This window comes from Pituophis catenifer, unplaced genomic scaffold (assembly GCF_029215685.1).
Source record: "Pituophis catenifer annectens isolate HBS135680 unplaced genomic scaffold, rPitCat1.0.hap2 SCAF_6, whole genome shotgun sequence".
NCBI lineage: Eukaryota > Metazoa > Chordata > Lepidosauria > Squamata > Colubridae > Pituophis > Pituophis catenifer.
Window position 1 is genome coordinate 18021318 of NW_027256886.1, and position 20447 is coordinate 18041764.

The window sequence follows — 20447 nt, forward strand, 5'->3', positions numbered from 1 at the left end:
CACCTCCAAATTAAGGAGGAGCTGGGCTTATGATCTGAGTTTGCATGGCAAAAGATCATCTGAGTGAAGATGCATATTCTCAGTTAGATCCTGGCAAGCCTCTGGCTGATTGTCAGTGACTGTGGGAGTGTTCAATTTAGTGTTCAAAATGAAGTGGTATTGCAGGTGATGCTTTGATTATATTTTCTTCACTTCCATTTGATTATACTTTGTAAATAATGAAATTGGGACAGTTTGCCAACTGGACTGTCTTTGAGGTGCATTTGCTTTGAGGTGCATTTGCTTACAGCGGTCAGTTAGTCTCTTGAGGCTGTACAACACAGCTCCCCAATGCAGTGACTCATTGTGTTTCTGCATCTGAAACTTCTGCTTAAGCTCTTTCTTTTTTCTTTTATTTCAGAATTCATGATGCATGCCAATGGGATGTGGAGCCACACAAAAAGTATCATGTGGTTTCTTCTGTTCTGTATGTTTGTCAAGAAGGTGTTTCCTGCTGGAGATGACTCCATCATTGCTACTAAGAATGGAATGGTCAAAGGTATTTATTTACCTGTGCTTGGTGGAACAGTAACTGCATTTCTTGGGATTCCTTTTGCAACACCACCTATTGGTAGACTACGTTTCAAAAAGCCAGAATCCCGAGAAGAATGGAAAGGAACTTGGGATGCCACCAAGTTTGCCAACTCTTGCTTTCAACTCCTAGATAATACTTTTCCTGGCTTTGAAGGGTCAGAGATGTGGAATCCAAACACAAAACTTAGTGAAGATTGCCTTTATCTCAATGTATGGGTTCCTTCTCCCAAGCCTAAAAATGCATCAGTCATGGTATGGATTTATGGAGGTGGCTTTCACAGTGGAACATCTTCACTCTCTGTTTATGATGGCAAGTTCCTAGCTCGTGTGGAAAGAGTCATCGTCGTATCAATGAATTATAGATTAGGGCCTTTTGGATTCTTGGCTTTTCCAGGAAATGAAGATGCCCCAGGAAATGTAGGTTTGTTTGATCAAAGACTCGCACTTCAATGGATCCATGACAACATAGGAGCCTTTGGAGGTAATTCTAAAAGTGTGACCTTGTTTGGAGAAAGTGCTGGAGCAGGGTCTGTTAGCTTTCATCTTCTTTCTCCTCAAAGCTATCCTCTCTTCACTAGGGCGATCATGCAAAGTGGATCTGGGAATGCTCCTTGGGGTGCAATTCTACCATCTGAAGCAAGAAAAAGAACTCTAGTTTTAGCTGAACTCCTCCACTGTACTGGCAAAAATGAAACTGAGATTATATTCTGTCTTCAAAACAAGGAACCCCAAGAGCTATTGGAGAAAGGAGAAGCTGCATCAATATACACCGGTCTTATAAGTTTGCAGTTTTGTCCCATAGTTGATGGTGATTTTCTTGCTGAAATGCCAGAAATATTGCTGAAAAATGGAGACTTTAAACAAACACAGATCTTGATGGGAGTAAACAAAGATGAAGGTACTACTATTCTTGTGTACGGTGCTCCTGGCTTCAGCAAAGATAACAACAGTGTTATCAATGAAATGGAATTCCAGGCAGGTTTGAAAGTTGCTTTTCCGCAATTAAATGAAATGGGATTGGAATCTATTGCATTTCATTACACAGACTGGGAAGATGAGAAGAATATTTTCAATTATCGTGATGCCATGGATGATATTGTTGGGGATTACTATTTCACATGTCCTGCAGTAGAGTTCATAAAACAATTTGCCTTGACAGGGAACAATGCTTTTTTTTATTACTTTGAGCACAGATCTTCAAAACTTGCTTGGCCAGAATGGATGGGAGTTCCACATGGTTATGAAATTGAGTTCGTATTTGGATTACCTCTAGAGCGAAGAATTAATTATACTAAAGCAGAGGAAGCACTGAGCAGATCTATACTGAAGTATTGGGCAAATTTTGCAAAAACTGGGTAAGGACTGTCTTATTTTATAATACAGCAACTTTTTTTGTTATTTCTCTTCAGAAATTGAAAGTATTTTTTCAGTGCCTGATTATAAGAATGACATCTGGCTATTCCTACTCCATTATTGATATTAATATAATTGTTCACAGATACTGGCAATGATGTTAAAAATAATATGGGATACTGATATTGATATCAATGACTGGGTATAATATTTGCAATGGAGAATCTGCTAGTTACTTCTCTAGACAAGATACTTCCCAATACTTTCAAAAGATGATAATGTTGGATTAAATTATATTAAAACAGAATATGCTTTGGTATTATTAGTCATCTACTATCTTTCCAGAAAACTGAACTTTCATTTATCATCACAACAGCTGATGTAATTGAAAGCCAGTGTTTCAAATTTCAAAGTATGACATTCCATGTTCTCTTAGCTCTTCTACCATCATGTTCTTTAAAACACAAAGAGGAAAATTTGAAAGGCAAGGAATAATTGTAAGAAATGACCATTAGCATCAAGACATTGAATCAATATACATTAAATATAAGAAACTATAACAAAGTAGAAATCCCATGTATGTCTTTTTCTCTGTCCATTCATCCAAATATATTTCATGTTTTCAAACATGAGTGTAGTAGCAAAGATTGGGTCATATGTATATGTGCCTTTAAGGGGCAATCTGAGAAACAGCCAATGATCTGTGAATGAATTTGTCTCAGTGAAGGAATTTGTCTCAGTGTACATAAAAGAAAAGATATGTTCATCAAGAATCATAAGGTACAACACTTAATGATAGTCATAGGGTACCAATAAGCAATCAAATCATATTAGGAAACAGTTAATATAAATTGTAAGGATACAAACAACAAAGTTACAGTCATATAGTCATTAGAGGGAGGAGATGGGTGATAGGAACAATGAGAAGATTAATAGTAGTGCAGACTTAGTAAATAGTTTGACAGTGTTGAGGGAATTATTTGTTTAGCAGAGTGATGGTGTTCGGGGAAAAACTGTTCTTCTGTCTAGTTGTTCTGGTGTGCAATGCTCTATAGCATCATTTTGAGGGTAGGAGTTGAAACAGTTTCTGTCCAGGATGTGAGGGGTCTGTAAATATTTACACAGCCCTCTTTTTGACTCGTGCAGTAAGTATGTTATTGATATTCTTATCTTTAATTTGTCTTAAGGTTAACTTTTTGCATGGTACAGAATAAAAATAAGACTAAAATTCCAATCCAAATTTCAGAGTACATTTTTAAAAGATAGGTCTATGGTAGGAGTGAAATGTACCTAGATCAATTATATGCAACAGATAAAATTGCTTAGCATTTTCCCTTCTCTTTTATTTCTGATATAAAAATTCATGCAGAGCATCCACATTCATCTAGAAGCTGACAAATCAATCAAGTTCTATTTTCTTAAGTTTTTTTCCCCCATTTCCATGTCAGTTTATAGGCTCTCTTTGAAAAGAAAATTAGAGAAAGCAGAATATGATTTATGAAATTCTTTCCAATTCCTTTATAAACAGTGGCCATAGTATGCATTTCATGTTTGCATATTCACCTACATAATGTATCTAAGTGTGTATGTGTGTGCATGTGTGCCTGAGAAAGAGAAAGAAAAGGAGACAGAGGGGGAAAGAGAGGGGGGCAGGGAGGATATTTTAATCATGGTATATTCATATGTGTTGTATTCTCCCTCTGTGTTACTGCTCTTATCTCATGTTATATTTATTTATATTGCACTGGGAAACACAGGTTGGCTGTAATACTCAGCTCCAAGTCTTATGACCAGAGGAAGAATGGGGTTGCCCCTTTCATTGGGATGCACTGGGGAATTTTTCATAAATCTTTTTTTTCTATAGTCCCAGCCCATTTTTAAATTTGGCCTTTCTTTTGCTAGCTTCTCTTCCATGTACCCTAGTAATCTGGAACAGTTTTCAGAAATGGAGTAGCGCTTCCCCATTTGAAAATGGTGCACAATTTGGGGGTCTTTCTAGTCTCACAGGTCCTACTCTATGATCAAGTAGCAGCTCTATGCCAGGAAGGTCTTTGCAGTTTCATTTGATATAGCATTTTCACCCTTTCCTAGAAAAGAAGGTCCTTCACACTATCACTCAAACCCTACAACTCAATTATTGCAACTTGTTTTACATGGGCTTGCTCTTGAACATCAGCTAGAAAATTCAACTGGTCCAGGACACAGAAGCATAAGCAGTGGTGGGCCTAGCTCAGTAAGCCCATGCAATATCCCTGTTTTGAGAGCTGCACTGATTATGTCAGGGTTCCAGGGACCCTCAACCAATGAAGACTCCAAGGCCAGCAGTTCCTCAAAGTTGCATTTTATTAGAGATATCATATTGGCACATCTGGGAAAACCCAAATCTGAAAGCTCCTGGGTTTTCTCCACCCAAAGGAAAGTCGAAGTCCTTTTCCCTGCACTCACATGTCCATCACATGGTCCAATTAATCCACCATCCCATCTGGATATGCCTCCCAGTCATGCCACTCAATGTGCAGGCTGAACATCCTTGACTCTCAGAGAAAAGAATGTTGTTATGGCTAAATACTTCTGCCAACTCCATGCAAACCCCACTCCCAGTTTCCCACAGACTAAGTGTAGCAGCCCTGAAGATCCAAAAGAAAAGATGGCCTCCAGGGCTGACAGATTGCCAATTTGCTTCTGGACATGATTCAAGATTCTGATGATGATCTATAAAGTCCTGTCTCCTGTGGTATCAGCAGAGCTTGTTCAACAAAGTTGTAACATTCTGGGATCCTTTTATTAAGCAATGCTATCTATAAAGATCCTAGAAGCATGCTTCTATATCATGGTGAATGTCTTCTGAAATAAGGCTTCCTTCAGAGATCTAGGTTTCTCCAACCCTGTTGCCATTCCAAAGGGCCTTAAAGATCTCTTGGTTCGTTTATGTCTTGGGCTAAGATGGTTGCAGTTCCTTGTTCGATGTATGATTTGTTTGTTGCTGATGGGATTCACCAAATTATTTATTGTTATATGCTTTTTTTTTTCAAAGTTTCTTTTTAAGCTGTGAGATATCCAGCGTCAATTGGATTTGGGTGATACCAAAATCAAATAAAAAAAGAAATAAAGAAATATTGCCAATGGACGGACTTCCAACCCTTTTCTTTACTATATTATGTACGGTTGGGAAGAATAAATATGGTATGCACCTTTGTGTGCATTTCTTTGTATTTAGTTGCATATTTCCTAATAAACATATTTCATATGTGAATTTTTCCATCAAAATAAATATGTTGTAATATTAAATAAAATATGACTATTAAACAATAACTGCTTTGGGTTTTCCCATTTTCACTCATGCAAATCAAATGAATATTTCCAATATGCAAAATTGAATGTTTTCCAATATGCAGAATTCAAGGGATAATTTTCTAAAGTATAGACTGTGCCTTGGAAGCTAAGAGTATTTTTCATATTTGCCATAAATGTGCAATAGCAACATATAATGATAGTGATTATTTGTTTTCCTAGGTTGCAAAACTAGTAAGACTTTGATATGCACCATGCCCTGCCAGCTAATGCAAAATTCTCAGCACATAGAGCTGTAGCTTACATTTGAAATGGTGTGAAGATTCTTGACTTTAAATTTTCAAACACAATATTCACCCCCATAACACTTATAGGCTTTGGAGAAATACAAATGCTGGAGAAAAATAGAACTATTCAGCCCTACAATCAGTATCTTTCTATCTGTAAATCAGTCTGGGCTTCCTATCCAGATCAGATAAATATAAACGGTGCTATTGCTATAACTCTTCACTCAATAGATTTTTTTTTCTTTTCTCTCATGCTGTCACTTTTGTAGTTTAACAAATCGATTTTTTTTTTCTCAAAGAAAATATTCTGACAACCTTGCATTGTTGTTGTTTTTTATCTGGCCTAATTTGGGAAGAGGTTTTAGATTTTTTTTGTAAACACAACTTCTCCTTGTAGGTTCCAATACAATTATCAAAGTTTAGGACTTTAGTTAGGGAAGAGAGAAGTTTCAGATCAGGGATTGTCTTATACCCAGTAAATCAATATTTTTAAAGCAAGGAGGCTTGTAGCATATCATTTTGAGAGATTCCAAATTATGTTAGTAGTAATGTACAGAAACAACATGATAATGACAGAGAGGGAAGCAAAGTAATTTGTACTGTACCTCTAAATAATAATGGCTCATCTGCCAATACATTATTTTGTTTTCAGAATTCAAAGTTCAGAACCCCTTTCAGAATTCTCTCTCCAGTTGTTTTTCTCCTTCCTGGCTTCAATTAAATCTGAAAGAAATCTGGCTTACTGTTTTTTTTTCAGACTAGGAAGTACTGGAAGGAAAAGAGGCTTTAACATGATGGAAATATGTATATCTTAAGCCTTTCTGCCAATATTGAAGCAAAGATTTTATAGTCTGAATTTAGTAGGGAAATAGGCCTATAGTTTTTGATTTGTTGTGGGTCTGTATCTTCTTTATGGATCATATAAATCCATTTATGGAGACATATAATAAAGAACTGCAATACTTAATTGTGAATGTTTTAACAGCAGCTAGAATTGTATTTGCTAAAAACTGGAAAGGAGAAAAGGTATCTACTGATGAAGAAATTATTAAGAAAATGATGGACTGTGCTGAAATGAGCAAATTGACATTTGAAATAATAGAATAGGAAGATAAACAATATTATTGGTATGGGATTTATTTTATCAATGGATAGATAATAAAATATGGAGATAAATATGAAATATGAAGTGGAAGTTGAGATAAAATAAGTGAAATATTTCTTTATGAAAATAAGCTTTGGTCATATATTGATATTTTGAAGAAGGGATTGAGCACAAAGGGATGTTAACCGATCGATATACTGTCTGTGATTGTTTGGAATGATGATGGTTTTATGTTATATTTTTGTTTTAAAATAAAAATTGTTTTTGCAAAAAAAAAAAAAAATCCCATGATGGAAATATGTGTGCCCCAAACCTCAGCATCATTAAAAACCTCTGCAACAACCTGCTGTCATAAACAAAGCTCAAAATGTCACAAAGCAAATTCAAAAGAAATTCTGAAGCACCCTGAGAAAAAAAAGTAGAAAAAAAAAGTTCTCCTTTTCTGATTTTTAGAACTTGAAAAATTTTAAAGGAGATGTTGGTACAACTTTGGCACAAAATTAACATTATCACAATGATTATTGGCCACCTAGACAATAAACACAAATAGGGGTATATAAATGTTCCCCATTATCATGAAAATGGAATGGCTTGCCTTCAAAAGTTGTGGGTCACTGGAGGCTTTCAAAAAGAGACTGGACAACATTTATCTGAAATGGCATAGAGCAGGGGGTTAGATTAGAAGACCTCTAATGTCCCTTCCAACTCTATTATTCTATGTTGTTGTTGTTGTTTTAATATGTTTTGTTTTCCATTTTCTGTCCATTGGATTTCAATATGGTTTTGGATTCTTATATATCCTTGACTCAGAACTGTCTTATTGATTGACTGATATAGGCTTCCATCTGCTAATGTTGTAAAACAAGACAGATAGCCATTCATTTGGAATCCTAAAATATAGATCCCAAATCTTTTTGTCTGTTGCCTTAATTAACCCTGAAAAATTACAAGAAGCCATATCTTTTCTTTAAAACTGATGGAAGATATAGGGATGAAAAGGAGAGAAAAACCTCTCTGACTGAAAAAGCTTTCCAGTAAAAGTCATATAGTTACAGTAATTGGACAGGACGAAATTTTTTTTCTGTTTCAGAATAACAGAGTTGGAAGGAATCTTGATGATCATCTAGTCCAACCTCTTGCTCATGCAAGAAACCCTACACAATTTCTTGGTTTTAAAAACATACTTTGTATGTTTCCAGAGAATAAAAGATTGATGATTCCCCCACATATATGCAAACAAACACAACAACTGTGAACATTGTGTCCTTAACTAAAATGGAACCTAGTTTGGATCAAGGATACAATAATGTTCTATTTGATATTAATGGCCAAGGTAAACTGAAAATGGTTTGAATTTTCATTCCAACTTCTAGTCAAACCAATTGATAACTAAAAATTAAACGAGGGAGAGTTGGAAGAGAAAACTAATTCAGCCATGGGAAAATTGGTAAAGCTTTGAACTCTCAGATATCTCACACTTGAATTTTATGTAAAAATGCAAGGAAAAAATTAACAGTAGTATTTCAGTAGTTAAGTCAGTCACTAAACCACTTCATTTGTTTTGTGCTATACATTTTGCTGCAAATGTTATTTTTAGTTTTACTTTTTGCAGTACACTTGGGCCGAGAAAAGAACAGATCCCCACACAAACACATTTCAAAAACAGCACATACATTGTCTCACCCATGAAGTCAATCCAATTGTTGTTTGAATTAAATTAGTTTGCAAGTAGTATTTATTTTCAAGCAAATATTGAGGAACTGCATTTTGTCAAGCACTGAAAAAATCATAACTATTAATGGTAAATCCCACTTATGTGCACAAAGAAGAGGTGGTTTGCATCTTTCAGCATGAACCATTTTACTTAAGACTTATTACTTAGCAAAACAAGTTTTAATAATTAACATTTGTTATTGTTTCAACATAATTCCCAAACATGCTGTTATGAATAAGTCTGAAATCTTCATAAACAGTGATAAATGTGCTCTATTGATTTTAGTTAGGAAAATGATGTCTTAACATCATCTACTAACTACATTTAGCTCAAAGAATTAACTTGATCTGTCTTGTGGTACTCTAACATATCCAAATTCTGGAGCATAAATCAGGGGAGGGAATGGAGCCCTATTTTTCCAAAAAAAAAATTTGCTATGAGAAAATCATAAATACTTGGGGAATGAGTTTTTTCTGATGGTATGGAATGTTCAAGATTAAAACATTATAAATGAAAAGAGCATGCCAGTTTTTACTGAACTGAGCCAAGAGATTTTGAAGTATATGCCCTTAAAATATATTAAACTGCCTTTTTGACCCAATGGAATGACATTTGCAGCAGAAAAAAAGGGGTTCTATATTGTCAATTATTTGAGAGATGATCAAACAGAATAAAATATTGATAATACAACTTCTAGAAGATGGAATATGCTGAGCACACAGTTAAACTTTCTGAAAATCTTTCTATCCCACTCCTGAAACTTTTGCCCTCAGACAAAATAAAGTTTGATGACAAGGATTTTTCTGGTTTGAGAGTCTTATTTTCCTTCTTCTCAAGGAATATTAAATTGCTATGAAACATGAAGAAATAATTTTATTTTTAAACATTTGTACACTTATTTATTATTTGCTCATTTGTTTGCTTATTTTGCTGAGTGTCACCATTCTTCCCATCGAACACATTGTAATTCATTTATTCATTTGTTGTTTGTAAGCTACTGCAATCTCATGACTATAGGCAGTTTGCAGTGTAAATATTTCTTTTAAAAATAGTAATATACGCACCAGCATCAAAGCAAACAAACAATTGTGCATCCAAATTAATTCTCAGAGGTAAAAGTTAAATAGGCTTTTGAATTAATAAGCTCAAGAAACACATCCCACTTTAAGGGAGTTTGAAAACAGCATGTCACATCATTTTATTCCATTCAGCATTTGGGATTTATACCATAGTGGTACCCAGCCTGAGTAAATAAATACTACTTCTTATATTTCTTTTCCTACTTATATAGCTAAAGTAAACTAAGGCAGGCTACTCAGAAGATAATTGCTTTTCCTTTAAGATGAATATTTAATAACACCATCATATATGTGTTAGACCTATATACGCTTCTTTTAGGTTTGGAGTTGATATTATCTGCCTTAATGTTTGAACTGACTGAACTTTGTGCACTTTTCATGTAAGAAACAGAGTATGTCACTTTAATTGACTACTTTGCTTCGTATGCACTTCCTACCCAGAGAAGACCATTCTAGAGAAGCTACAGAACAGAATTAGCACAGCTGCTCAAGCTCTGGAAATAACCATTGTGGCTCTGCTTCTACTCAAACTATCATTCCACTCACCCCAACAAAGCTTTTCATAGCCTTTGCAAGTTTGGTTAGATATCTTCTTTGTCCTACGATATTTTTTTTTCCCAGATGAGTGAGCATACAATGTCAACATCAAATGATTGATGCAATTTATGATGATAATAATGATGATGATAGGATGTGTAAAATGAACCCACTGTATATAAGAAGCCAATACAAATGGTTGATGAAGTAAGATTCAGCTATGGCAATGAAAAAAATGTTCTCTATCAAACTTGAATGACCATTCCAAAATTCTCTATCTCTAGATGATATGTTCATATATTGTGCTAAAGACCAAATGCTTTCTCAGAGATTTGATTTCAAAAGGGAAGACTAGAAGAGGTTTAACAATGGATTCCTATAAAAAAAGATACAAAAATATCAATTTCTCCACCAGTGGTATCAGAAATTAACTATTATCATTAATAATTATGAAAGGTTCATGTAAGTGTCAGCAGCAGTTCACTTTTGGAGACTGATAAAGTTACAGTATGTTAACAGATGAAAGCTCCTTAGTATTTCACTTTGACTTTGATTCAAAGCCCATTTTGGTTTTGGTAGATGTTATTATGAATATTAATCAAAGCATGTTTTCTTCTCTTGGCTCTGGTTTCCTCATGATTTATTTTAAATTCAGAGAGCCAGGATGACAGCTTGGTTCCTTACTTGGTTCCTTTTTTAAAACATAATTTTATCCTCATTTTTCTTCTTGACTTTTGGTGTTCTTCAAAAAGCCTTTGGAAGTGCATGAGTGATGGTAACTGGTACTATCAATCACCGTCATTGATACACTCAGCAAAACCCTTGTAAGGGGAAGCTTTATTTATCATGAAGAAAATACTTGTCAACCAGTTTCAAAAGTTGCTTAGGTTATGCCTTTTACATTACTTTAGTCATTATAATTATTCAGCACCATTTTCCAAGTACAAGTGAAATTTCTTTTTCTTTTTCAAAATGCCTGACAAATCAGATGCAAGGGGGAAAAAATCATTTGAAGGAAGCTGACAACATATCGTTGCTATGGCTCTAGAGAAATGCCTGAACCACAAGGATTGTACATTTTCTAAAGCAAGCCCACTTTGGAAATGTTAATTGGGTTCTGATCATTTCAGATCATTCTTATTTTATATTTTGAGAAACCTTTACATTTTCCTTTGAGATGGGCATGAAAAAGTATCAAGTGTTTGCCAACCTTGTTTTAGACTTAGGTTTATCCTTTTTGACCAGTTACTGCGATTGAGTGAGGTACTGTTTAATATGGCTCGAAGAAATAAAAATGACTGAAATTTTGTCTAAGTCGAAGAAAATTTTAAAAAAAACAACACCTTGTTCTAAAATCCTTGGGTTTCTCCCAAATAGTGAAATCAGGCAATCTCAATTAGAATACTTCAAACATTACTTAGAATTTTTGCCCCAAGGTCATTGATGAAAATATTAATTGGATGATCTAGAAGGAGAAGGAGGACTATAGGAACCCCCCTTGTTAAGTGTTTCTTCAAAAGAGATTCTCATGGATCTCTTTTTACCTATGTTGCAATGTTTTCCTCTCTTTTATCCCATGTATTCAAAAATATTTTCTGTCCCTTTGGCATTAACTAACACCTATGATATAAACAATTCGTGTGAAGCTGATAAGTTATGATTCTTATTAATAGGCATGGAAGCTTTGCAATTTCCTCCTGGACAAAGTAGATAAAACATGTTGATGCTTTTTCCTTTGTTTAGCATTATATGTTTTTCTGTTGCCTTTCCTTCTGTGCCAAATTTTAAATAAATTCCTGAAGATCTGGGAACCTTACAGACTGAGAAGCTTCTTAGAATTAGAACAAGGTAACATGCAGAACATACACATACCTTGGATCCAGAGGTGGGTTTCAGCAGGTTCTGACCAGTTCTGGAGAACCGGTAGCGGAAATTTTGAGCAGTTCAGAGAACCAGTAGTAAAATTCTGACTGGCCCCGCCCCCATCTATTCTCTACCTCCCAAGTCCCAGCAGTAACCTTCCCCTGGATTGGGGAAGGAATGGAGATTTTACAATACCCTTCCTCTGCCACGCCTGCCAAGCCAAGCCACGCCCACCAAGCCACACCTACAGAACTGGTAGTAAAAAATTTTGAAACCCACCACTTCTTGGATCACCTGGCAGCAATAAAAAGAGTGAAAAAAACCCTCACCATTGACTAAAATTCTAAAGACATTCAGAAAGAAATAATAAAGTAGAAATTTGTTTTCAGGGGAATGAAACTTTCAGGCAATCAGAAACAAGGCAGATGTCATCTTACACCTTATTAGTCAGCATTCTTCTTACTTTGCAGTATCAAAAAACACCCAACAGGGGAAAAATCAACTTTAAATTCATATGAATACAGTTGTTATGTCCCCATATAGATTCCACTGCAAGAATGGTATAGGAAAGCAATTAGTGGAAAGCAGGGTAGGCTGAAGATAACCCTCTCCAATCCTTACTGTTTTTGTTTTTAAATTTATTCTCTAAAGAATGACTTTTGATTGAATAAGATATACTAGATTTCATTTATAAATATTTGTGTTAAACCAATACCAGGCTAACAGACCAACCTATAGGTTGAAGAAGAAATCTAATTATAGGTGGATAATCAACTTCCAGGTAAATGTGTATAAGATTGTAGCCAAATATAATTACATTTATTTCCTATTGAAAACAATTAGAAAGTAACTAATTATATTAATGTTATTATGTGCACATTTGTTCAGGTTGCTGGATTACACATGTTGCAGAGCTCAAGTTAGCAGTAAGGTATAGAGAAATAATTGAGGTGCATCATTTATAATTTTTAAAATACTGGCATTTGAATCTGGAGCCATTCTAATTATGAATGGCATCTGCAATCGTTTATGACTCGAGAATCTATTCTATAGCTATTTTTTATGTCTCCCAAATGAAATCTAGAAAGAATACCCTGAGATGATGGTGATGATGATGATGATGATGATGATGATGATGATTTTTAAGGTTTTATATTGTCAGTGCAACTGTTATTATTTATTATTTATCTATTTTTATTGTTGTTGTTATTGTTGATCATCACACAGTCAGCCAAATGTTCAGGCTGGGTTTGGCATTTTTGTCTACCTATCAAGTCCTTACAAGGACTTGGGACAGGAAAATCAGGATGTTAGATGGTGTTACAGATATCGTCACAGGATGGGAGCTGTTTCAAGCAAAGTTGCCTTCTGCAATTGACTGATGGCAAATTTGTCAATGCCTATGGTGTTCAAGTGGTGCTCCAGTTGTTTTGGGATTGCACCCAAGATGCCTATTACTATTGGTACTAACCTTGCTTGCCTCCTTCTATTTCTATTTGTAGGTCTTTGTATTTTGTTATCTTCTCCAGTTCTTTTTCTTCTATTCTGCTGTCTCCAGGCATTGCCACATCCACTATCCAGACATTTTTGTCTTTCTTATCGACAACTGTTAAGTCTGGGGTGTTATGTGGCAGGTGCCTGTCTGTCTGGATTATTATAAAATATTAAATTTGAAAAAATATTATAATATTTAATTGCTTATTATTATTATTATTATTTGGTTAATCTTTAGTGAGATTCACAGCCTTTGAGGCTAGTTAATAGCTCAGCAGCTCGAGTCCTAACCAAGGACCTAGGAACTGTTAAGGTATCGTCAGAGGATGTAAGCTGTTCCAAGTAAGGTGGTTTTTGTAGAGTCAAAATGTTCAAGTCCGGCAAATTTAGAATTTCTAAATAAAATTTCTAAATAAAAATTATTATTATTATTATTATTATTATTATTATTATTATTATTATTATTATTATTTTAATTTGTTTATTAAATTTATTTGCCTCTCATCTTGGTGTGAAATGAGGTTTATAGCATTAAAATCATAAAAGATAAATATTTCCAAAACAATAAAAAAGGAAATTGCAATGCTGTAGAATACTGATTGTATTCTGAATGTATACTGATCGTAATTGAATGTAATAACCCAGGTCCATCCAAGAATTTGAAAAAGTCAAGATAATGATAGCAAATATGCAGTTGAAGCTCCTTCCCTCTTTTACATGGTAGACGTGTACAACTTAGTAGCAGTAGTACATTTATTTGCATGTGATACTTCATTTGTGCAAATATGACCACTTTTTTTTTTTTTGACATTCTCCTTCATGATTTCCCCTCTGATAAGTTATTTATTCTTTAGCCTGTTGTTTGATTGGTATGGTTTGATTGACTCGACCTGTTTAACCATATATTGTATAATAAATATGACTTTGCATCACATACTATATCATAAATCATGATTTACAAATTTAATCAATTAAAACCACACAGCTTACTGAAATGGAAGTGTGGTTATTGTAATCATGGCTGCTTTGCTTAGCTTCACCAACATTACCTCCATTATTCACTGCAGTGTTATATGATTTGGCACCATTTATAATTTGGGGATGCTGCTTTGTTTTCCTTTCATTTATGCTATTTTGTGGTAATTTGTACTTCATCCTGGCTAAAGCATCTATTTGTCAGTGCTTAAAGTACCTGTGCTTATACCTACTTACTGAGATATTCAAAGCAGATAGCATTAATTTCAATGAGCTACACAGATTTTATATTTTTAGTTATATTTTTAAATCTGACTATGGTTTTACACCGTCTCACAAAACATGACTCTCAGCAGCATATACAATAAAAAAAACCTCATACAATGAACAATGTTTTTTTTTTAAAAAAACTCCACAATGAAATTCCACATTAATATTACTATTAAAAGTCCAGGAAAGAGTGTTAGATGTGACAAAGAATGTAGCTATTTCATTAAATCACCAATTGCTTGAAATCCCAGAGATGTATCTTTTCTGCCAGGACATCAACCTTCAGGAATATCATCGACCCTGAGATGAGACTGGCACCATCCTTATTGTCCTTCCATAAGTCCCTGAAAACCAAGCCCTCGTCACAGCCACGTTTTGAGGGACTTTTGGAAGGATATCAAAGATGATGCCAGTATTAAATCAGGGGCAATAATATTCCCGAAGGTAGATGTCCTGCCAGAAAAGGTATATTTCCTGGGTGCCACCAAGCTCCTTAGCAGAAGAGACCTGTAGCATATCTCATATGCCACAATTTCACATTGTTTTACAAGCTCAAATTGTTCTTCCTTTAGAAGGAAGATGTTTCCGTGCATGGATTAAGGACAAATAAGATAAGGGACTAAAGAGCAACAGCTTCCATATTTCCAAGTGAAACATCCCTAGAGATTTACCACACAAAATAGTTATGAATGGTATCCATAATTGCAGAATAAAATATTTCTATCCTCTGCCTTTTATTTTAAACTTATCAATATGAAAACTCTAGAGAGACATGGCTTGTGTGCATGAATTAAATATAAAGTGATTCAGATCTGCACAGGGAATCCTTGATATCATTTGATGAAATGATAAATGATTAGATGGAATAGAGAAATGTTTTAATTTTTAAAATAAAATCTGGAGAGACAACTCATTATGCCAAATCACACATCAACAGGCCTCGATAATAAAACCGTAAGACTGACTTCAGAAATAATATGAGCATTCATAAATTGTAAGTGTCCTGAATTCCTAATTTTATTCATTAAAAAATGCTTACTATAATCCTGTGGTCATCCCCCCTGACACACAAATATTATCATTTGCTAATTTCAGGAAATAAAAAACAAATAGAACTTTTTTCATTTTTAATTTTTTTTCATAAAGTCGTGGGTTGTATTACATCAAAGGCCCAATTGAAATAACTGTAAAAAAAAAAAAAACATATGTAACACCCAGTAATATTAATGGATCTAGGTGCAAAGTAATAGGACACATGTGCATATCCTATGGAAGTAAATTTATTTATTTATTAAATTATTATGTTGCCCATCTAAATCCATGAAGAAACTCTGGGTGTCCTAAATATATTGAATATGTTTCAATGATTAAGATTTTGGTAGCATTGTTAACTATTCTGAGTGACACTATTGAATCACCCAACACCAACAGACAGAAAATCAGAACTCAGATTCAAAGTTTTTCCAACTTTTGTTATGCTTTACTTTGTTTTAAGTCTAGATTATTTAATTATAGTAAAATGCCAGCTGTCAAGAAATAATATATACAACAGAAGAAGAAATGATATGAAAGTAAAACAATTAATAGGCTTAAAATATACAAAGATGTAGAAAAAAATGATTATTTTTGTCCCATGACATGAGAGGATTAGACAAATGTAAATATTTTTTAAAAATGGAAATCCTAAGACTAATCAGCAATAACATTTGCACAGAATTTGGCTATCTTTCAAGATAATTTGTGCAGGAACATCTGCCACCAGGGTGTGAACTTTCTCCTTATCAGAACATCCAAGTTGAGTTAGCAGCAAAGTGTTTATTAAATCAGAATGCCAAGACATGTAAAAATAGCAGATCAATAAGAATACATAATTGTCCCTAGCATATGAAGATAATGGATCCTTTGATGGGATGTTGTTGTATTTTCCACCAACTAGTTTAGATGGCAAACAACAATCTCAACGGGGGAAGGCTGTTCAGCCAAGCATGGATAAGATGACAATTAGCTAGTTCGCAGGCATAAATGGTCTTCCATACAGCTTCTCCCCAGGTAAGATGAGAAACTGTGCTCCAATTTTGCTGAAGATTAGAAGTTTCAATTCCAAGTTGGCTCTCTTGAACCTAAATGAAACCAAATATTGAATTTAAGGAAATCTGGTCTAATAACACCCAAGATGATTGAAAACTATCCAAAAGTATAGAGCAAGACAGAGATCTCACCGAAGATCAGTTATGACAAAAGAGAAAGGTGACATAACCCCAAATGTACCCCTAGAGAACCACTTCCAAAGACCAAGATAAATAGTTTGATTTCAAAAGAACTTTGAATAAAGATTCTAAAAAAGGAAGGAGGATTGGACCATTTTAAGAAGTCTTGACTCTTTGTAAATACAAATCTGGAAACTGTAAAGGAAAAGGCTAATCACTTTTACCTTTATAGATGTTTATAACAGCAGGTGCATAAGTAATGCCTTTGCTGTATGGAAAAAGACAAAATTGAATTAGTGGTCTTATGGGCACAATGAAAGAAAGCTTTTATTTATTCCCTCCAGGTAGCGAACGACTGAAATATAATTCCCAGGACTTTAGTTTGTTCTACAGAGATTTTATTTCTTTTTCAGCAATGGATGCAGCTGTTAAGCCTTTTGGAGAAAGCCACTATCTTTGTCACAGAATAACTGACAATGAGTCCTTCCATTCTATAATATAAAAAAGGGAATAAAGACTTCACTCCAAGTGTACTTGCATTGTGGGTAGGATTATCGTGTCATCAGCATAAAGAGGTACTAAGGTGGAATTATTGGCCATTTAAGAGGATAGAATGGATTGATTTTCAAAGTTTGGACTACATTTTGAGTATGAAAGTTAATAATATAAAAGTTTAAAATGAACATATCTAATATACAACTTTGTTTCACTCCTTTTTGGATAGAGAATGGCATGGAAAGAAATTCAGAGATCTATATAGCTAGCATGAAAGTATTTTAACACAATTTCATGATCAAAAGTAGGACTGCTCAATCAATAGACGAAGCTGCCAGCTTCATTCAAAACTTGTCTCTGTGAATTAAACTGAATCCTGACTTTAAATCAATGAAGGCAGCATATAGAACATCTCTTGGATAATTAGAATATTTCTTCCAGTAAATAGTATAGTATTATGTGGTAGTGAGATATGAATTACCATGGATTAAATGCAACTTGCTTCTTATCGAAATCTTATCTTCAGTTAAGTAGACTGTTTCCAATAAATATAGCTTATGTAAAGTTTGCTAATTTTACTTAGAAAACTGATGTAAAAAAATTATTCCATGGGTGGATAGCTCCTCCTGCTTCATATTTGATATGCTCACGTTTTGAATCTCTTTTCAGTTAGAACGACTGGAGAAAGTCTGTTCTGATCATAATCTAAATGACCCAACTCCAAAAGACAATAATTGAATGGGTGCATGCAGTGTCATCTTGTATTGTTCAATTACATAAGGAATTACATAGTTGGCATTGAAGCTTCTAAGAGAGAAAGAGAAAAATTTGTGTGGATTTTTGGATGGAATCAAGTCTTACTCACTGTGCTGTCACTATCAAGGTACAGATCTATTCTTCATGATACCCAAGGGGGGGGGGACATGATACAGTAGGTGGAAACTTTGAACAATCAAACTTGAAAAAGATGGAATTTCCTGATTGTGAGCACTCTTAAGCAGGGGAACAGCCTGTTTCCTGGAGTCGTAGATGCTCAATCACTGGGAGTTTTCAAACAAAGATTCAACTTCTCATTTGTCTGGGATGATTTGAGGAATTATTAATTTATTTAATTTATATGCCCCCCACCTCACTATCCAAAGCAATTCTGGGAGGCTTACGTGTGTGTGTGTGTGTGTGTGTGTGTGTGTGTGTGTGTGTGTAAAGATTCCTGCTTTAGACAGGGTTTGAACCAGAAAACCTTCCAGCTCTGTTATTCTATGTGTGCACAATGATGAATGAAAATACTCTGCAGAACTCTTGGTGAACTTTTGCTTAAGGGGGTAGCTAACTACTAGCTGCCAGACATCCAGAGTTTCTAAAGCCCTGGAGTTAGATTATTCTGTTTCCTTGACAAGCACTCTTTTACTAAAAGCTGAGAATGTCAGCCTCCTAACTGTACTTCTTCTTAGCTTGAATAAGATACAGAAGAATGGAAGCTTTATTACAGACATTCATCCAATGTTCAGCATGTCCAAATCCTGTCAGGATCTTGTGAAGTATTCTTTCATTAGAATGCTAGACACATCAAGCTCTTTCCAATCCAGCAGCCATAAATTAAGGGAGGGGGACACAGAAACATCTTTTTATGTTGGTGGCTCAGCTCTTAAGTCCCCTCAAAAGTGGAATTCCTATTAATGTTACAAAGTTGGAAGCACTTTGTTCTACAGTTAGAATTTAACAGAGTCTCAGCAAATAGCTGCATCTCAGCCTTTGGAAAAGTTGGAAAGAGCTGTTTTGGCAATAGGGTGCTATACCAGTATATAGGGGAATGGGATAAGTAATATGGTGACCTCATTGTCTAGTCCAATGAACTAATTATGCATTAGAAATGATGGGCTTGTAGTGTATTATCAACATATCCTTTCTCTTGAAGACCTAGATAGAACAATTGTAGCAATACCTGAAAATGTCAACTCTCTTTTAAGATTTCTCTCCCAGATCCACTCCCCTTAAGTCCTAGGTTGGGTGCCCATCACACAGATACAATTTTCAACAATGGCCATGGGAGTGGAGAGCAGAAATGAGCATGAAGAAAATAGCCTATTGCAGTGATGGCTAACCTTTTTGCCTTCGTGTGCCAAAAGCGGGAGGAGCACGGGGGAGTCATACCCACATGTGCCCACACTCATAATTCAGTACGCCATGCCCCCATGCATATGCGTGCGCGACAAGCCTGCGCTTTCCCCGCTTTTGGCATGTGATGGCACAGTGGGCCCAGTAGGCCAGTTTTTGCCCTCTCCAGGCTCCAGAGGCTTTCTTGGAGCCTGGGGAGGGCAAAAATAGCCTTCCCCACCCCCTCTGGAGGCCCTCAGAGGCTGGAAATAGCCTGTTTGCCAACTTCCGGTGGGCCCAGAAGGCCCGAAAATTAGCTGACCGGCACATACATGTGTGCCAAAGCTGAACTAGGGCAACACTCACATGCCCACCGATATGGCCATAGGTTCACCATCACAGGCCTATTGTTTCAGTGCTGTTTTCAAACTCGTTTTTAAGCTCTACTAAAAATCCCCTGTCTTAAATATTTATTTCATACTTAATGAAAATCTAGATTCTGTATAGATCCTGCAGAGACAGAATTTTTCTGATCCTTCTTCCCCCTGGGGGAAAAAAAAATTCTTAATCATGCAAGAATTCAGCTGATATAAATATTATTTACAAGAAAATGTGTACCTGCCAGGTCATGATACTGTGCTTATTTTGGAAGGCATTTGGTAAAATGATGGTTCTTGTGCGTAGATATCATTGGAAAGAAGTTATTCAAACAATCAGGCTCTATACATGAAGACTTTTGTAACATTTATGACAGTCAACATCTTGAACTGTACTCAGAAATCAAGTGCTCTGATACTGTCTTCAGCAATGTAGAGGACCTAGAGAAGAATTTTTGGTAAAATTCTTCATTAAAAGTATTTATTTAAAAAATTGTCTGCATGATCATATATAATAACAGATAAGAAAAAGAACAAAGACATCATAGGTTTCAGCTGGAAAAAGGAGATCTTTTTTCAGCTGAAAAAGCATATTGAACACCTTATTACTATGGGCTATTCCAGTGGCAAAATCTGAACCGGTTTGCCACCAGTTCACTGGCCATGCATGCATGCTGTGTGCCAAATATGTGATGTACATGTGCATGAGCAGTGTGTGCCAAAAGCATGCTGC

The 20447-nt window shown here is 35.2% G+C and overlaps 1 protein-coding gene across 1 annotated transcript in view; it reads left to right on the forward strand.

The window, feature by feature from the left end:
* Positions 1-405: 405 nt before the first annotated feature.
* BCHE (butyrylcholinesterase) overlaps positions 406-20447 on the forward strand; it is a 33767-nt gene continuing 13725 nt past the window's right edge. Inside the window, exon 1 of the mRNA XM_070945537.1 lies at positions 406-1928. Coding sequence (XP_070801638.1) covers positions 406-1928 — 1523 coding nt within the window. The remainder of the gene's footprint in view (positions 1929-20447) is intronic.